General features: G+C 42.6%; 2 protein-coding genes across 3 annotated transcripts in view; both read left to right on the plus strand.

Moving 5' to 3' along the window:
- LOC110493710 (cytoplasmic phosphatidylinositol transfer protein 1) overlaps positions 1 to 5,110 on the plus strand; it is an 80,477-nt gene extending 75,367 nt beyond the window's left edge. The window contains exons 9-10 of one of the 2 annotated variants that reach the window (XM_036949707.1): positions 518 to 654; positions 988 to 1,139. In XM_036949707.1, coding sequence (XP_036805602.1) covers positions 518 to 654; positions 988 to 993 — 143 coding nt within the window. In that variant the 3' untranslated portion in view covers positions 994 to 1,139. Of the gene's footprint in view, positions 1 to 517; positions 655 to 987 lie in introns of both variants that reach the window. The other variant, XM_036949706.1, reaches the window with a different exon arrangement.
- Positions 5,111 to 6,597: 1,487 nt separating this feature from the next.
- LOC110493711 (nucleolar protein 11-like) lies at positions 6,598 to 16,762 on the plus strand. The gene is made up of 18 exons (XM_036949708.1): positions 6,598 to 6,795; positions 7,243 to 7,356; positions 7,494 to 7,550; positions 7,798 to 7,952; positions 8,216 to 8,273; positions 8,447 to 8,588; positions 9,243 to 9,443; positions 9,710 to 9,786; positions 9,904 to 10,027; positions 10,282 to 10,376; positions 10,484 to 10,549; positions 10,729 to 10,913; positions 13,710 to 13,835; positions 14,214 to 14,450; positions 14,800 to 14,878; positions 15,143 to 15,235; positions 15,337 to 15,444; positions 15,954 to 16,762. Exons 1-18 carry the CDS (start codon positions 6,649 to 6,651, stop codon positions 16,065 to 16,067), a joined length of 2,178 nt encoding a protein of 725 aa, XP_036805603.1. The 5' UTR covers positions 6,598 to 6,648; the 3' UTR covers positions 16,068 to 16,762.
- The last annotated feature ends 2,302 nt before the right edge of the window (positions 16,763 to 19,064 follow it).

Genomic DNA, 19,064 nt, shown 5'->3' on the forward strand with positions numbered 1-19,064 from the left:
CTCTCTCCCTTCTCCTCTACCTCTGGAGGGGAAAAAAATAACTTTCCCTCCTATGCACTATTTGGATGATTCCCCCTCACCCAACTCCTCCTGACGTATTTGGGATGACCTTGCCTAGAACTGTTCTTTGGGAATGTATTTTTTTCCGGCGATGCTCCCAACCCTTCTCGTCTGACTTGGAGGGTTCTGGATCATTTATTCTCCCTCTCTTCTCCTTTCCCTTCTCCCTCTATCCCTCCCTTTCTTCCTCTTCCTAACCCAGCTTTGGCCTGACTAGCTCTCGCCTCTCGACACCAACTCTTTTCGGTCGTGGGAAGCTAGCTCTGCCCTCTCCACCTCCTATTGATTGTGCTTGAACTTTGACCTTTCAGCCCCTCCCAAAAGCACTAATCACCACCCAGCGCTCTCTACTCACCCACGGCGTGCCCCTCCTCACTTAACCCCTCCTCTACCTTCGTCTTGAGTGTCCTAAAGGGAAGACGCCAACATCTCCACCTCCCTCCTCCCCTCTTTGCAGATATGAACTTGGATGACGTGCGGGAATACGAGAAAAGTATGCATGAACAAACCAACATTAAAGTTTGCCATGAGCAGCAAGAGCATTCCACGAACTCCCCATCACTGGATGACATAGAGATTCATGACAAAGCCAGCGTATGTGTCGTTTCATTTCCTCTTGTTCTGTTTCATATTGACGTGTTCTGTCGTTCATGTCGACATGACTCAGGAGGGAACCAATCACTCTTTTTCTATGCAAAATGTTTTCTGAAATAAGTGGTTCTTGCAAGCTTTAGTTGTTTCTATATCGGGAAAACATGAAGTACAAAAATATTCACATCTTGAGAAAATATCAAATGACTTTTGATTTGAAAATGTTTGATCATTTTGATTATGACATAACTAGTGGTGATGCCAGGCTAAGATTAGAAATAAGCATTAGAATGCTTTGGAGTGCTGTCTCCCCCCTCATTCTCTCTCTCCGTGCAGACATGACGATGGATGAGGTGAGAGAGTATGAGCGCACCATCCAGGAAGCCACCAACGAGAAGATTGGGATTTTCCCCCCGTCGATCTCCATCAGCGAGATGCCCCTGTCCTCCTGCACCCTCTCCGGACCCGCCAGTGCACCCACCACCCCCCTCTGCACTGATGCGCCCGAGTTCCTCTCCGTCCCCAAGGACCGAGCCCGCAAGAAGTCCGCCCCTGAGACCCTCACCCTGCCCGACTCCGCTACCCAGAACCAGAGTGGAGTCCCTCAGGGCTCTATGCTGGTGCCAGTTCCAAATCAAAATCACTCCCCCTGGCCCTCCTCTGACTCTGACCAGGCTGAGTTAGGGGGGGAATAGGAGGGACGGGATGTTCTTTTCCCCCATATGCCCCGCCACCTCACTGTCTTAGTAGCCCAGCAAGACTAGCCTCTACGCCCCAGTGCCCAGTCCTCCAGGCCCAACTAACCATATCCCAGAGTTCAGTGCTTCTTACACATATCACCAGAGGTCAAAGATCTAACCACCAGTTTCCAATCTCCTACATCCTCAACATAAGTTGGTTTTGTCAGCCTTCAATGGATGGCTTCCTCTTCCTGAGATCTTGCCAATCAGATGTCTGTGTCATCTAAGCTGTCCATCAAGAGAACATATCCACAAGGGGTTTTGTGTCCTGTCCTCAATTAGCGATCCCTGTGTTAGTCTTAAAATACGTTATTGAAAAAATGCCAGATGGATTCTCTTTTTTTTAATATATCAGGTCAGCTGATGATCCTTATGTAATGTAAATGTAGTTGCCATAACACCACGAAATTAGAGATACAATGATATTAATATTGTTTTGTGAACATCTTTCCATGGACTTCTCAGCCTACAAATATGTAGAAATATAATTTGGACCTTGAAATAAATACACTTTTTAAATTAACAAAATGGAAGTAGGAGTACTGTAGTATAGTTAGATTTTATAACTACATTGACACCACCTTTCACCTGGACAGAGGACAGACCAATCAAAACTGAACCCAGATCTGTGTATGTTCACGTCTCCACTCCACACTCCTACTGAAACAGATGCAAGATCAGTACAATCACAGAAAGAGATCCCTTCTCAGGTTTCCAGAGCTCTGCCTCAGCCCTCTTTAGGAAGGGCAGGGAACGTAACCATTCTCTCCTTGCTTTAAAACACAATTTTTATACCTGCACAGATATATCTATATACTATATCTATACTCACCTGTCTACTTAACTAACCTTTGGAACGTTTACACAACATTAGATAAGCCATGATAAAATACATATTGGGTATCAAGTTTGACATTGAGGAGTGATGCAGTCCGTTTAATCAAATTGGTATAGCAACAGAACAGATATGACGAGGGAAAAGGACATTTGGGGGATATGCTGTAAATGTAAGTGAACATTGAGCACAGTGGAGTTGATAAGAAATTCCATGCTTTCGCAGGGCACTCGCTTCAACCTGGCCTTATTCTATGTACTTGGTTATCTTTGCGTTGTGCGCTTTGTGTTTTTAGGAATACCGATAATGTTGCTTGCCAATGTTGGTCCTGTACCAGTTTTGGTGGGATCAGAAAGTTATTTTGACGCAACAACGTTAGCGGCGGCCATCTTTTTTCCCCTGCGCTAGCCTCACCACTGTGTCATCAGAAACTTTTGGAGGGGGGGAGAGAAACATTGAGGACTGACGGTTTCTCTTTATGTAATGCCCTAGCTACTGTTTTATACAATCACATAAATGCATAAAGGGGTCTCATATGCCGCATGAAATGCTCACAAACATGTATACATATGTGAAGTATATGTGTATATAAATGGCAGGATATATTGTGGATGCGAAATTGTGGAGAAAGCGAATGTGCCGTTGTCCTAGGCTCTGTAGTGTAACCATTGTATAGTAAAGAGGAGTTTTAGCAGAGACTGAAACGGAGCATGTTCTGAGAAGACAACTCTCTACTCAGTGCCTCTGCATGCAAAAGTCTATATTGTCTCGTCTGAATACAAATCCAAAACATTTCAATGAAGAAAAAACATCCCATTTTGTTGTGATGTTAAAGGGCAATTGCACCACTTTTCAACCTCATTTTCATTATCTCCAGCACAATACCGGTGTCTGCATATGTGAAAATGGCACAGTTCTACATTTTGTAGAAAGAAATATAAAGTTACAAAGTTCTACCCGATGACATCATCAACCATTTAAAAAAAAACTGATTTTTCAAACACATTGAGATTCACGATGATGTGGAGCAATAAAATACCCCCCCCCCCCCCCGGCTTGAAACTCGTTTCAGGTTTTGAAAATCACCGTTTCTCTTCCTTTTAATCCTACCTTGTAATGTCATAGAGAAGCATTTAGAACCTTCTTATCTTTGCAACCACAGATCATAGAAACACACCTTTTTCACATATCTAGACACCCGTATGGTACTGGAGATAATGAAAATTAGGTTGAAAAGTGGTGGAATGGCCCTTTTAAGCCTACTATTCAATTTATTGTAATTTCAAAGCATTGATTTGAAATACAGATTCATGTTAGTTACTTTCATCATCGAAATGTATAAGATTTTGAGAGAAAAAGCTGAAGTTTGTAGTACCTGTTGACCATTGTTTTGTCCTGAAGACGTCACATTACATTACATATGTGGGCATTTGCACTTTGTGATGAGAAAGCGAAATTAGCCGTTAACAAACATACTGACTGTTATATCTCTGTTTTTAGGGTTTTGTTGGACAAGCCGACTTGTTGGACAAGCCGACTTGTTGGTCAGATATAGACCACTCTACACTATAGACCACTATAGACCACTCTACACTATAGACCAGTCTACAGTGTCTAACCCCAAAATGTCTCATCTTTACACAAGATGCTAACTATCATTCTAAACTGTACTCGTCTTTGCTGTTAAATTTCCTGTGGGATACATGTGTTAAATGATATTGACTATCAGGAATAAAAAAAGTTCCAGGGATATGTTTGAGTGCCAGTAAACTAATGGCAATATCAAAATGAACTCAACATGAAAATGCATAACATCCAGGGTCAGTTCATTTTCGGAGAGAAGGTCGAGGTTTTATAAATAGTCAATTCTTTCATTGTCGGTTGCATGCTCCACGTAAGTTCATGAAGACTTTTTGAGTGAGCTTATCTGGAGCATGGAACCGAAAGTGAATGAGTTTACTATTTACGAAACCTAGTCCTTCACTCTGGAAAAATAACCAACCCTTGAGATTATACTTGTCATTTTCCGTTTCGTTTTGAGAGTGCAAAAGTTTGGTTTGAATCTACAACATTTAAGGTGCAACGTCCCATTTGTTAGTTCTCTTTATCGAGCTGTTGAAAAATCCACAGTAGAAAAGACCATTGTAACTACATACTGTACGTTACAACCCTATGTGCAAAATACATTTAAAAAATGTATTTTTGGTTGAAAGGACATTGAAAATAGGTATTTTTTCAACATATTATGCTCACTGTGAAAAGATTTACTTAGAATTTGCCAACCTCCCCATTGTAGTGTGCATCATCGACGTTCCAGTTGCTTTTGGTGATCCTACAGTTCTTTGACATAATGACACATGATCTATGAAAACTATATTTGAATCCATCTTTTTTTTATTTCTATTGTGGGGGACTGTGTTTACTTTTGAATTTTTACAATATACCTTGACTCGGAGGTTGGTTTTCTGTTATAAGTTTCACAAGTGCTGTAGTTTGATTTTGTGGTTTGCTGTATTTCAAATGGCATCTGTTCCATTCTAAGAAAAGGACCAAGCTTTCGTTGTGTCCCTCCTGGTGCGGCTTGCCAGGCTGTCGTGCTGTCTCCCTAGCTCTGGTCCAGGTTGTCACTGTTGCTTCCTGACACTGAGCCTCTTAAGCAGGACGAGCGTTAGCAATCCACACTAACACCCTGGACCAGAGATACTGTCTCCCTATCTGAAGTGCCATCCTTGTTCGGCTACTGGAAGTCGCTCTGGGTTCTTCCACTGATTATACTTGTTATATTTTTACTGCCCTCCTTGAGGTACATTTTGGTTCTCTGTTGTAATTATTGTTTCACTTTTTTCTTAATTCTTGTAGTAAATAAAGTTTACTTGCTACTACATTTTGCCATTGTTGGTTGTCAGATGTGGTGCCTCTGAAAGTTTGTGTGTGTGTGTGCATGCGCATGTTGATGTGTGATTGCATGGGGGTTTGTGTGTGTGAGAGAGAGTGAAAGATAAAGAGCAAGGGGAATGAACATTTTGCTTTATACACTACATGACCAAAGGTCTGTGGACACCTGCTCGTTGAACATCTCATTCCAAAATCACGGGCATTAATATTATGTTGGTCTCCCCTTTGCTGCTATAACAGCCTCCACTCTTCTGAGAGGGCTTTCCACTAGATGTTGGAACATTGATGCGGGGACTTGCTTCCATTCAGCCACAAGAGCATTAGTGAGGTCGGGCACTGATGTTGGGCGATTAGGCCTGGCTCACACTCTGCATTCCAATTAATCCCAAAGGTGTTCTATGGGGTTGAGGTCAGGTCTCAATGCAGGCCAGTCAAATTCTTTCACACCGATCTCGACAAACCATTTCTTTATGGGCCTTGCTTTATGCATGGGGGCATTGTTATGCTTAAACAGGAAAGGACCTTCCCCAAACTGTTGCCACGAAGTTGGAAGCAGAGAATCGTCTGGAATGTCATTGTATGCTGTAGTGTTACGATTTCCCTTCACTGGAACTAAGGGGCCTAGCCGAACCATGAAAATAGTCCCAGAACATTATTCCTCCACCACCAAACATTACAGTTGGCGCTATTCATTGGGGCAGATAGCGTGCTCCTGGCATCCACCAAACCCAGATTCGTCTGCCGGACTGCCAGATGGTGAAGCTTAGTTCATTACTCCAGAGAACGTGTTTCCACTCCGCTCCAGAGTCCAATGGAGATGAGCTTCACACAACTCCAGCCGACACTTGGCATTGTGCATGGTGATCTTAGGCTTGTGTGCGACTGCTCGGCCATGGAAACCCATTTCATGAAGCTCCACTAAACAGTTATTGTGCTGACGTTGCTTCCAGAGGCAATTTGGAGCTCAGTAGTGAGTGTTGCAACTGAGGACAGACAATCGGTTCCGTTCTGTGAGTTTGTGTGGCCTACCATTTTGCGGCTGAGCCGTTGTTGCTCCTAGATATTTCCACTTCACAATAAAAGCACTTACAGTTGACCGGGGCAGCTCTAGAAGGGCAATTATTTTACGAACTGACTCGTTGGAAAGGTGGCATCCTATGACGGTGCCACTTTGAAAGTCACTGAGCTCTTCAGTAAGGCCATTTTACTGCCAATGTTTCCTATGGAGATTGCATGGCTGTGTGCTCGATTTTATACATGTGGCTGAAATAGCTGAATCCACTCATTTGAAGGGGTGTCCACATCCTTTGTATAAATAGTGTATGTTGAATATAACCACAGGGGCACAGACCGCTACAGGCGTCACACAACATTACCACAACTCAATATGAAATACCATAAACTAGTCACAGGGGGGCGCTGTCTGATCTTACCGAAGTTGTTCATCTTTAAACCAGACACTGAATACTCTATGGTAGCCGTGCGTAAGTCTCGCGAGGTTTGCACTTCCTATTTTCTTCATCCAGCATGGCCACGCTGTTTGAGGGATTCACGTTGTGCGGACTTGTACAAACGCAAAGTGCTTCAGATTCGGCAATTCAGGGAATTGAACTGGATGGAGACAGTGACCATGCCGTCGTCACCGATTCTACGAGAGCTGTCACTTTATACAAGGTAATGTTGACCAAAACAAGTGGCTGGAATGTTGAACCAGCTCAGCTGATGGGATGATGGCACACTCGTGTCCATTGACATTGCAGTAGGGGGGGGATCCGACGTGTTTCAAAAAATGGGTACATATAAAAATAGAAATGGCTCACTCTTAACAGTATTGCAATGGTGTTCAACAACGACCTAGCTACAAGTCTGCGTATTCATAAGGTTTACTTGAATCAATTGACGTGCACATAATCACACGTACTGAGACCAGTAACGTTACTACTAGATAGCTGCTTGGCGTGGGTTTGTTTGGTTAGCTGACGTTGGTGTCACTGTCAAAAAGGTAGTCACACTCGTCTTGTACTTGAATATGAACTTAACGTACCTTTTTAATATGACCAAGGTTGTGTTTCTGTTGAAAAAATGCATGTGGTGTTTACGTATGAGGTGCTGTGTTGACAGGTTTCAGACCAGAAGCCTCTGGGTAGCTGGACGGTGAAACAGGGACAGTTGTTGACTTGTCCTGCAGTGTTCAACTTTCAGACCAATGAATATGTAGTGGTCTCTGACAACAAGGTAACACTTGCGGACAAGTCCCACAAACATATAAACTAAACGCATTTAAAACATCTGGATTTGACAGTTGGACTTGATTCTTAAAATAAAGTTTTTGTCTTCATGTTGTTCATGGTCAATAAATGTTTACTCACTAGGTCATCAGAGTTTGGAAAGAAGAGGACCTCCATTTAGACAAAGCATTTAAAGCAACTGTAAGAATGAGCTCTCTCTTGCTCCCTCTCACACACATACAATTTCAATCTCATCTGCTTTGACTTTGTCAGTTATGGTGACATACTCTGCAAATTAACATGACCTGTGTCAGCGAAATCATTGTACCATAATTGAATAAAAATATGCCATATACATATATCTTACGCTTCCCTCTGACTTTGCAGTCATTTTGTGATGTCTCGCAGTTATTGGTCTTAACTACTTCCGTGTCTGCGTGTCTCTTAGGTATCTGCTGATGTATGGAGGGTCCACTCTGCCCCAGGGGGAGAGCCTGTGGTGCTGTTTCAGAGAGGGGCAGTCAGACTCCTGGACTCCCTCCTCTCTGCCCCCCAGCAGCCCATAGAGGACATCCTGTCAGAGGAGGAGAAGGAGGTCATAAGGTCAGACAATGGACACTAGTCTGGATTAGCGATCCATAACCTTCGGGTTGGTTGGCTTTAGTCCCATCACTATAGAGGCCGCTTTGCTTATTCTCTTACAGAGCCATGGATATTAAAAAATGTAGTCTAAAAAAAACTTGCAACTATATTAATTTGCAGTGAGTCAGAGGCAATGATAATGCTGTCAGTACTTGGTTCGTTTGGGTAACAATAGTTTGTGTGAGAAGCACACAGTTGACAAATGTCTTCATGTTACCTCATAGGTGGAGCACCAACATCGTGGCTGAGAAACAACACTTTGTCCTCTTCACGACAGAGCAGGTAGAATATCCTTTCCTTGCTGTACACCAGTACACTGAATAGCCATGTGCTCAATGACCTGCCAATGAGCAGGCATAAACCTGGTGCCAATTGCAACATGCTATATTTTGTGCAAGTATGAATTCAGTGCCACACTGTCGTGCTTAACATGGCTTCCCTGTTGTCCGTCACAGAAAGGGGAGCACTTCCTGTATGTGCAGAGGCTCAACCCCAACACCCTACAGAAGTATAGGCTGGAGAGAGAAGACTCTAGAGCTCCCCCATTGAGTTTCTCTGCCTCTCTCCGGGACAAACACATCAACCTGCTCTACCTGTGTGAGTACGGCCGTCACTTCCTTGCCGAAGTAGTATGTTATAAATGTTAATGTAGTGATGTTAATTCAGCTTTTAAGATGCATTATGCAGAAGTTGTTCTGGCATTTCCTGGTTGTTAAAATTCGAATAGTTATTTTCAGTTTGTGACAAAACAAACAATGTATCGTGTAGAGAATCAATGTACCATGTCAAATGCTGTGAAATGTCTTTTAACTAACCACAAATATTGTATTTCAGCTGTTTGAAGCTGATATACAAAACCGAAAACAAACCTTAAGAACAGAAAGCATAGAAATATCACACACAGAACATATGTACCACTTCTTAGACTTGTTTTCAATGAGTGACAGATCTATAACTCACATTTCTGTGTGAATTTGGTCATGTCGCCCAAAAAGTTATATATTTCATTTCAGCTTTAATGGTGCCCCCCCCCCCAGATAACCAAAATACTGTTGAAATGGTAGTGCATTCAATATCAATTAAGCACTTCACAAACAATGAAAAACGGTTGTTGATCATCTTAGTTCCAGTCTCATGATAGCACTTATGGTTTTCCTGAGAAACTTGCTCTCTCAATTATGTGATGGTGTCATAAGGCTATGATTGACCTGACTTGCGTCTCTGTCTTCTATCTCACTCTCTTTTCTCCAGACCCTAACGGCTGTGTGTACCAGAGTGTGGTGGCAGTGCAGGGGCCTGTGGGGCTAGAAGGGGTGCAGGCCCTGCCTCGTAGCCTGCGCCTGAGGCTGCCCGTTGGGGAGGGGGAGCTGGGCGCTGCCTCGGCAGTGGCCCTGGACGAAGCTCATGTGGCTGTGGTGGGGATGCCCCATCCCTCCGCCAGGACTGGCAAAGGTAAATATCAGGGTTGGGATCAATGCCATGTCAATTCAGGAGCGAAACTCAAATGTCGATTTTCCTCATGTGGGAAATTGGAATTGTAGTTTACTTCATGAATTTGATTGAATTATGATTCTCACACACATTCACCCAATCCAACATCAACACTTTTCGAAGTTCTGATTTGATGCATGTAAACAACGTGATGATATATCTTCCCCTTGTATGCTTGGGAGCTTTCACCATATTGCTGACATCCATCCCATCCTTTTTTTTTTCAGATTTCCTCTGCATCTGGAATACTAATTTCCAGACTCTTCAGGCTGACAAGGAGATGGTGGGAAGAATCTGTGGACAGGTAGGAATACTCAGAATTGTTAATTTTTGCCTCACAATTCTATACTTGTATCTTGCACTAAATAAGACCCGCTTCACTCCTTTTTATATCAATGATCATTCCTTCGTTTCCCCTCAGGTCTGGTGTTATTTAGGGAAGCTGTTTGTCCCTCATGGCAAGGCCCTCTCCGTCATTCCCTACGAGTGTCAGAAGTCCTCCCTGGCCTCGGCCCTGGGGAAACTACGACACCCTGGGATCGCAGGTCACACGGCATCTTCTCAGTAAAACAGTCACCAGAGTGGCGTTAGTCGTCCTTGACAGTGTCTGGTTGAATCTAAAATGGCACCCTATTCCCTATATAGTGCACTGCTTTTAATACCATCCCTAGTGTCACCTATCTAATGTACTTAATCTGTCAATTACTGTTGAAGTGATCTGAATTGCATCCCTTGAAATGTTATTATAAACTAACAGTTTAGTGACTGGGGTTTTATTTCATTTGCAATTTTTTTTTAGTGTCCAAATCGTCAGTGGCTATCCCCTCTTGGAACACCCTACTCCATGGGGATCAGCCACAGGGGCCCACCAAAATAGTGGATTCCAGGAAGAGTGTACGTTAACCTGACTTCCAGAATTGATTGACCCTAACCCTAATACTTTACCACTAGATTGGATTCATGTTAATTTCACCTGTTCTGATTGGTCCTCCCTTGTACAGAAGCTGAGACGGAAGAGCCAATCAGCGCCTGCCCTCACAGTGGACCAAGTACTGGAGCTTATCAAGGTATTTTAGATCAACTGTTCATTTTGCTCTTCTGTTTTAGTCTCAAGCAGTTTTGATGTTGTACATTGTGAGTGACCCACAAATGACCAGTCCCTTTCATAGTATGTTTATATCAAATATAATTGTCCTCGAGGAAATGTTGTTAGGTGTTGACTGTGGTCCATCTCCAACCCTTCCAGACTGGTCCAGTGGAGGAGGTCCGGAGGGAGGTGGAGGCCCTGGTCTCCAGAGGCGATGCCCAGGACCTGCAGCTCTCGGTGGGCCGGCTGGCCTGCCAGCTGGTGGCCCGAAGCCAGGTCGAGACGGCCTTCTACGCTCCCGGGGCCTTGGCACGGCTGGTGAAAACACAGTGCCTTTGCCACAGGTGAGGGTGGCATTGGGTTGACTGGACCTCCTATGGCACGGGAGTATTGGTCCTTTGGACAGGGAGGTTATCAGAATGATGGGCGTGACAGGTTAATGATGCTGAAAGGACAACAACCGTAATACCAGCACACGTAGGAGATTGGCCCTTTTCCAAAAAGTACAGTGGTGTAGTAGGTGTTGCGTACACTCCCTTAATCCCCACTGATGCAAAGTAGTGTAGTGGATCTACTTATGACATATCAATTATGTAGTACAATAGAGAAATCATGCACAAAGTAGCCTACACAATCGCGAAGCACGCAAAATATATGAAAATGTGCACCCATAGCCTAGTTTCAGCAGAATATCATTGGCAGGCAGCTAGAGCACACAGTTCTCAACTGGTTTTGGCATGGAGCAGCTCAGAAGAATGACGTCGGTAGTCGGTAGGGTAGATAGGAAGGATGTTTCAAAGTATGATTTATACCAGTAAATGGCAACACTGGGATGCAAAGCATGTATTGGTCTGAAGTCTTGGTTAGTAGGCTATTTGTGATGCGCAGTTCAGTCATCATGCCCTGTTTGCCTCGGGAGCGTGGGCCTGGGTGGACACAGGCCCACCCAATCAGATTGAACACAAAAATAATTATTTTTTACAAAGATATACTCCTCAGTACCCCCCACAAATATAAGTAAATACAGTTGAAGTCGAAAGTTTACAAACACTTAGGTTGGAGTCACCACTCCACATATTTCTTGTTAACAAACTATAGTTTTGGCAAGTTGGTTAGGACATCTACTTTGTGCAGGACACAAGTAATTTTTCCAACAATTGTTTACAGACAGTGAAACTCAGTGTTTACAGACACCTTCAAACTCAGTGCCTCTTTGCGTGACATGGGAGAATCAAAAGAAATCAGCCAAGACCTCAGGAAAAATAATTGTAGACTTCCACAAGTCTGGTTCATCCTTGGGAGGAATTTCCAAACGCCTGAAGGTACCACATTCATCTGTACAAACAATAGTATGCAATTATAAACACTATGGGACCACGCAGCCGTCATACTGCTCAGGAAGGAGACGCGTTCTGTCTCCTAGAGATGAACGTACTTTGGTGCGAAAAGTGCAAATCAATCCCAGAACAGCAGCAAAGGACCTTGTGAAGATGCTGGTGGAAACGCCTACAAAAGTATCTATATCCACAGTAAAATGAGTCCTATATCGACATAACCTGAAAGGCCGCTCAGCAATGAAGAAGCCACTGCTCCAAAACCGCCATAAAAAAGCCAGTATGTAAACTTCCGACTTCAACTGTGTGTATATGTATGTATGTGTGTGTGTGTGTGTGTGTATATATATATATATAACAATGTGATGTTCAGGAGACCATTTTGGAGGTCTGGGAGAAATACAAAAAAATATAATATAATTTTTTTTTGGTTCTCATCTGAAAAATATATAGGAAAACTCATTTTTTTAAATGTAGAAAACAGGATTTTTCACACAGGGTACCTTTCCTTCGCTGGGCACACCCCTTGGGCTTTTTCTTTAGCAAAATGTGAGTATACCCACTACCAGGCACCACTACACCACCGCATAGGGCCGATGGAAAGACAGCATAATGTTAAAGTATAAGCCGTCTATAAACTTGGACAGAATAAGCCAGTAGGTCCCAATCATGAGAATAGGAGAAACACAACCATTACGCTAATGTACAACTATTACTTCCCGTTGTGTAAAACATGTCATGTTTAGCACACAAAGTAACCGGTGACCAAAAGTTTAAATGCAACAATATTTCACACCTTATTTTGAAAGAGATTGCTAACAGCAAGCGTGGTGCAATAAAAAAAAACACATTTCCACTCACCAGATGATCATTTGAAACTTAACTTCTTGTTGAAAGTTATTCTTGAAAAGGGAGAAGCTAACAGCCTCTGCAAACTGGTCTGCAACAAAAGATGGCTGCTTGACCGCAGGGAAACTACTGCTCCCTATTGTGTAGTGTGGCCTTTGAGAAGGCAGTATTTACCATGTGTTTTTTTTTAGCATAAATGGTCCCACCTATTACAAGTCAATTTGATTGGTTGATTAAACTGTCACTCCAAAATGTTACCCTAATACAGTTGAATGGCAAATGCCTTCTATCTAGCTTATGATGGCCTAGCCAATGGCTGTCTTAGCTATCTAGATTTCTCACCCAACAGACCACCAAAAAAAAAAAAATTTCTCTTCAGTCTTCACCTTTCCTTACCAACAAAATCTGAAGAGATTCAATCAGAACATAATTGAAAAGAACAATGTAATTTATAATTATTGTTATAATTATTTAATAAATTATCTGAAGTTGTAGAAGGCCCTCATTGTTCTCCACTGACTTGGGTTTAGTAATAATTGGTCGTGTCTCTATTTTCCCTCAGGTTGCATTTTTTTCACTATTCTGAAAGTCTAAATAATCCATATGTTGTTCTGAGATATGAATACTGGATATGTTGAACTCATTATTATGGTGGCCTTATGACAAAATTACAAGCATGGTCTTGAATTTGACTTTTTTGGGGCTTGGTCTTGACTCTGTCTCGGACTGCTTGTCACCCCCCCCCACCCCATCCGGTTTTGGTCTTGAATTGGTCTCGAACACTGCCAGACATCATAGGTGAAGACATGTTGGGTGGGTACCTATCCTATTTCTTTGCCTATCAGTTGCAATGAAGGAAAGGAGACTGGGAAAGGAAGCTTTTTGGTATAGTATTTTCACACAGATTGTTGTTGAGACCCTTGGTTTGGTTCTGACCTGTTCTATGTCTTTCTGCAGCATGTGTCCCGACCTCCTGCTGCTGGCTCTGGAGCACAAGGACTACTTCCTGTGTCAGCTCTGCCTGCAGCTCTTCCCAGACATCCCTGAGGTGGTCACGTGTGCCTGCCTCAAAACCTTCATCGGGTCAGTCTAACCCGTCTTTTGTAACGACCTATACGTTGTGGATAAGATTCATTCTGGTGAAGTTCAGGATAGTGTTTCCTGCCAGTGCTGGAGCTTGATTATGTTGGCCTAATTGTTTTGATGGTTGAAGTTTCTACTCATTGTGTACAATGCATATTCTTTCCACCACATTGTAAACCAAGCGGTCTCTTTGTGGCTGTGTATGGCTTTTTAAATGGTTTATTTTGAAGTTCTTTATTTCTAGAACTTGTTTTGTTTGAACCATTTCCAATGCTTCCAAGTGTTGTTACGGCAAATACATAGTTTGTCAATTCATATAAATAGCCTGAAATCAGGATCGTTGTTGTAACGGCTGTGTGTCGCTCTCCCTCCTTCAAGTGTGCCAGACGACGATGTGGAGATGGTGAGCCTGGAGCCGGACAGCGTGTCCTTCATGGAGGGCCTGGTGGCGGCGGGGGCCCGGGGGGGCCAACAGAACGGCTTCAGCCCCGCTCTGTTTGAGGAGGACAGCTGTGACCCCCACCACCAGCCCAAACCTCCCCAGCACCAGGATAAGAAGAACCCCACACTGCAGCTGGAGGTCTGCCCCGTGGGTCTACGCAAGGCTGTGCTACTGTATCCTTGTGTGTAGTCTGGACAACCAATACCCTAAACACTGTTCCATTGCAAGACTACAGTAATATCTGATAATGTCATTGTTGAATAAACAGTGTATTTGATAGAATCATCAATAGTCAGATGGATTGAACCAACACAAGGCTGTGTTACTGTATCCTCTCACTATAGGTTTGTCGAATTGGTTGATTCGTTCAATTGTTTATTAATAGGGATAGATACAATGACACATTTCATTGTCAACAGTCTGCTGCAATGCACCATAATGTTTACCATGCGCTAATATCAGTCCATAGAAATGACTCTTAGACATGTGTGGAGGTGTTATAACTTAACTGTGCTGCCATAGTAATGAGGTCCTGCAGACGCCGTACAGTGACAACCTCCTCGTCCCCCACCTGAAGGACCTCAACGCTCCGCAGGTTATTGTGAGTCTCTCATCTCCTTGACAATATGCCATAGTTGGGATCAATTCCATTTCATTCAAGTCGATTCAGGAAGTAAATTCCAATCTTCCTCATTGAAGAACAATAACATTTTGTTTACTTCCTGACTTGAATTGGAATTGACTGTAATCCTGCAATATACCATGGTGGGTTTTTATCTATTGACTTCCAATTTATTAACTGCAGTTAGCTATGAGGATATGTTGAAAGACTGGTTGCATCCTTCTGTTTCCTTTCCTCTCCTAGCTCTTTCTTCAGTACCTCCAGTTCATCTATTTGAAATATTCCCAAGACGTCTACACACAAACGCCAGTTTTGAGATCGCCCACAATGACACAGGTTGGTACATGGAAGCATTAAAGTTATACAAAAGGTGAATGCATGTAATTATATTGCATTAACTTAATGTGTGTGTTCTGAATTTCCTTTTTCTTTTCTAGATCATTGACTGGGTGTGCTTGTTGTTGGATGCTCATTTCACAGTCTTGGTCATGGCTCCTGATGCCAAAGGATTGCTGTCAAATCTCCAAAGCTTTGTCAAATCCCAGGTATGTGCTTTCTCTTTGGTCCTCACTGCAAATTATAGTTGAGCATTTTTGTCATAATGGTTCCCTTGATAACAACTAGTGTAATTTTTTTTTATTGCTGTGATAATGAAACCCATTTGAGGCACCCAGGGAGGAATGTTTACCTCTTCAGTGGTTCAAACAGGAAAAGCAAGTGGTGTTGCCATTATAAATGCTAGCTGTTTTCTGTCACGAGCAGCATCAACGATATTAGGATGAACACGATGCACGACTTTGCTCTCACACAGTCACACAGGGTGTCTGCGGATGTGCACTGGTTCGCTCCACTCTGCTAAACCGTGCCCGCTACTGAACCAACCCAGCGGAGGAGTTTAGCCACACGCTTCAACGCTCTTATTTGTTGTGTAAATTGGCACACTACTGCTATTTACTTTTTGCATCTCCTTCATCTCGCTGATGCACATACTGTATGTATGTGGTTCTTTGTTGTACGGGTTGATTTAGCATCTATCCCCGTCTACCCATTCCAGGTGAAACTATTCTCTGAACTGGGGAAGATCGAGGGCAGCCTTCAAGAGCTCCACAAAATGAAGCCGTCGAAGGACATCAGCCAGTACTCCATAGAAGTCATTGAGCTTTTTTAGACCATATTTCCAGATTATTTCTAATAAAACTCTGCCGTTGACCTTTTCCCCATTTTTCTCTTGGTCAGTTGCATCAATGTTCCACTTTGTATTTGGTATGCTACCGAAAGGTCCATGGTTCAACTGCTATATTATACCTATCTACTGTAGATGCCTACGCTGGTCCCAGGTCTGCTTGTGCTTTCAACGATGAACATAGGAGTTGGCTGTGCAGCGCCCAAACAGATCTGGGATCAGTCTAGTTGATTCCCAGATGTGTAGAGAAAATGATTCTCAAGTTCTGAACTGTGGCATTGCTGAGGCCAAGGTCCCTATAGCCATGGGATTTGTATTTGTCTGTATAATCTGAGGGCGTGTGTAGTAGAAATATTTGCTCATATGAATTATGTAGAAAACTATAGTCCCATGATATTTCATCATGGTATAGATACTTTTAACCTATGGAACATACTGCCCCTTTTTATAGGAATATACTGACATGTCTAAAAATAGAAATGGGTCTCAACCTTCCATATGGTTGACAATCTTGTGGTTGAATGTTGTATTTCATGAAGGCGATTTGGACAGTGAATAACGTCTCCCAATCACATTAGTCGCACATGTTTTCTATAGATACATTTTGTGTTGCATTCTAACAAAGTCAATTCTGAATTCATATGACAATATTTGTATTAAAAATACCCAATGCACAAAATGAAACTGGCCTTTGTCCCATCATGATGAGTTGTATGGTTATCATATATGTATGTTTAAGTTAAGATTACATGGTACCATATACAAAAGTATGTGGATACCACTTCAAATTAGTGGATTTGGTTATTTCAGCCACACCTGTTGCTGATGGGCACGGGTGCAAGTTAGGTTTTAAAAGTAGGTGGGGATCATATTTTTATTTTTTTTATACAGTCAGACTCCAAACGGCCTACCCAACCACTGAAGCGTGTAAAAATCCTCTGTCCTCTGTTTTGACACTGACTACCAAGTTCCAAACTGCCTCTGGGAGCAACGTCAGCACAAGAACTGTTCGTTGGGAGCTTCATGAAATGGGGTTCCATGGACAAGCAGCCGTGCACACAAGCCTAAAATCACCATGCTCAATGCCAAGTTTCGGCTGGAGTGGTGTACAGCTCGCTGCCATTGGTCTCTGGAGCAGTGGAAACATATTCTCTGGAGTGATGAATCACACCACCATCTGGCAGTCCACGGACAAATCTGGGCTTTGGTGGATGTCAGAACGCTACCTGCCCCAATGCGTAGTGCCAACTGTAAAGTTTGGTGGAGGAGGAATAATGGCCTGGGGCTGTTTTTCATGGTTCGGGCTAGGCCCCTAAGTTCGAGTGAAGGGAAATCTTAACGCTACATAAATCAAATTGTATTTGTCACATGCGCAGAATACAACCTTACAGTGAAATGCTTACTTACAAACCCTTAACCAACAATGCAGTTTTAAGAAAAAATGTGTTAAGTAAAAAATATATAAGTTCAAAATAAATGTAACAAATAATTAAAGAGCAGCAGTAAAATAACAATAGCTAGGGGGTACCGGTTAGTCGAGGTAATTGAGGTAATATGTACATGTAGGTAGAGTTAAAGTGACTATGCATAGATAATAAATAGAGGGTAGCAGTAGCATCAAAGTCTGGGTAGCCATTTGATTAGCTGTTCAGGAGTCTAATGGCTTGGGGGTAGAAGTCTTTTGGACATAGACTTGGTGCTCTGGCACCACTTGCCGTGCGGTAGCAGAGAGAACAGTCTATGAATACAATGACATTCTAGACGATTCTGTGCTTTTCACTTTGTGGCAACAGTTTGCCACAGTTTGCCTTTCCTTTTTCATCACGAAAATTCCTCCGTGCACAAAACGAGGCCCATGCAGAAATGGTTTGTGGAAAATCTTGACTGACCTGCGCAGCACACCGACTTCAAGCCCATCGGATGAATTGGAACGCAGACCGCAAACCAGGCCTAATCTCCCAACATCAATTCCCAACCTCATTTGTTGGATATTCAACGGATATTCGCGCTTACAAACCACTTGAGCCACAGACTCCAAAATAAGTGTCATGATGTTGGAAAAAATTGCTCACAACATTGCACAGATCATATTTTCACGATTTGGACATTAATTCACTTTCCAAAACTGATAAACTTGTGGAAGTGTGAGCAGCATTTTGGATTCGTAGTTGAATTAGTGAGGGAGCGTAAACAAAGTACACATTTCAATAGCTCCTTGGTCATCAAACCTACTTGACTCAAACAAGGTTCAGAATGTCCACTCAGTGGGCCTACAAATTGTATACACTTCAGTTTGCCATTTTCATCTCACATGTTTTTAGATACAATTTTCAAACTTGAACTTTTCAATAGCTCCTTGGTCATGTGACCTACTGACTTCAAACAAGGTTCAGAATGTACGCTCAGTGGCCCTGCACACCCTTTAGTGTGTCAATTTGATGCAGTTTGTCAATTAGCTAGAACCAGTTTTGAACACTTTAGGAGTAATTTAAATTTGAAAATGTGTATTTGTCACTATGTTAACGGTCCCTAACTGCTGTTGGTGGACGTAAGGAAAACTACAGGGGAATATCCAACCTGAAACTGTTTTTACCTCGGTGAGTGGAGGCTGTTATAGCAGCAAAGGTCCATATTAATCCATATTAATGCTCATGATTTTGGAATGAGATGTTCGACGAGAAGCTGTCCACATACTTTTGGTCATGTAGTGTATGTAATTTAGATATCTACATCAATATTTTTTGCAATACCGCTAAAGGCTACATGGAACATGCAACCAGAAAATGAAGTATTTATTTTTTAACACTTGGAGGTGCCCTTTTCCATTGTGTTGTACCACCTTTTGCATGAAGACTGTAGGTAATATCAAGACATTAACTACATTCAAATGTATAGTTGAATGATTTTGGGATTACAAGGACTACCCTTTAAAGTGAAAATTCACATGAACTCTTTCTTATTACATACATCGTCAAAAGATAC

Source organism: Oncorhynchus mykiss, chromosome 17 (assembly GCF_013265735.2).
Source record: "Oncorhynchus mykiss isolate Arlee chromosome 17, USDA_OmykA_1.1, whole genome shotgun sequence".
Lineage (NCBI taxonomy): Eukaryota > Metazoa > Chordata > Actinopteri > Salmoniformes > Salmonidae > Oncorhynchus > Oncorhynchus mykiss.

Coding starts and splice junctions, on each gene's coding strand:
- LOC110493711 (XM_036949708.1), top strand. CDS start 6,649: ATGGCCACGCTGTTTGAGGGATTCACGTTGTGCGGACTTGTACAAACG. Junction 10,550..10,728: donor AAGTACTGGAGCTTATCAAG/GTATTTTAGATC, acceptor CAACCCTTCCAG/ACTGGTCCAGTGGAGGAGGT. Junction 15,445..15,953: donor AAAGCTTTGTCAAATCCCAG/GTATGTGCTTTC, acceptor TACCCATTCCAG/GTGAAACTATTCTCTGAACT.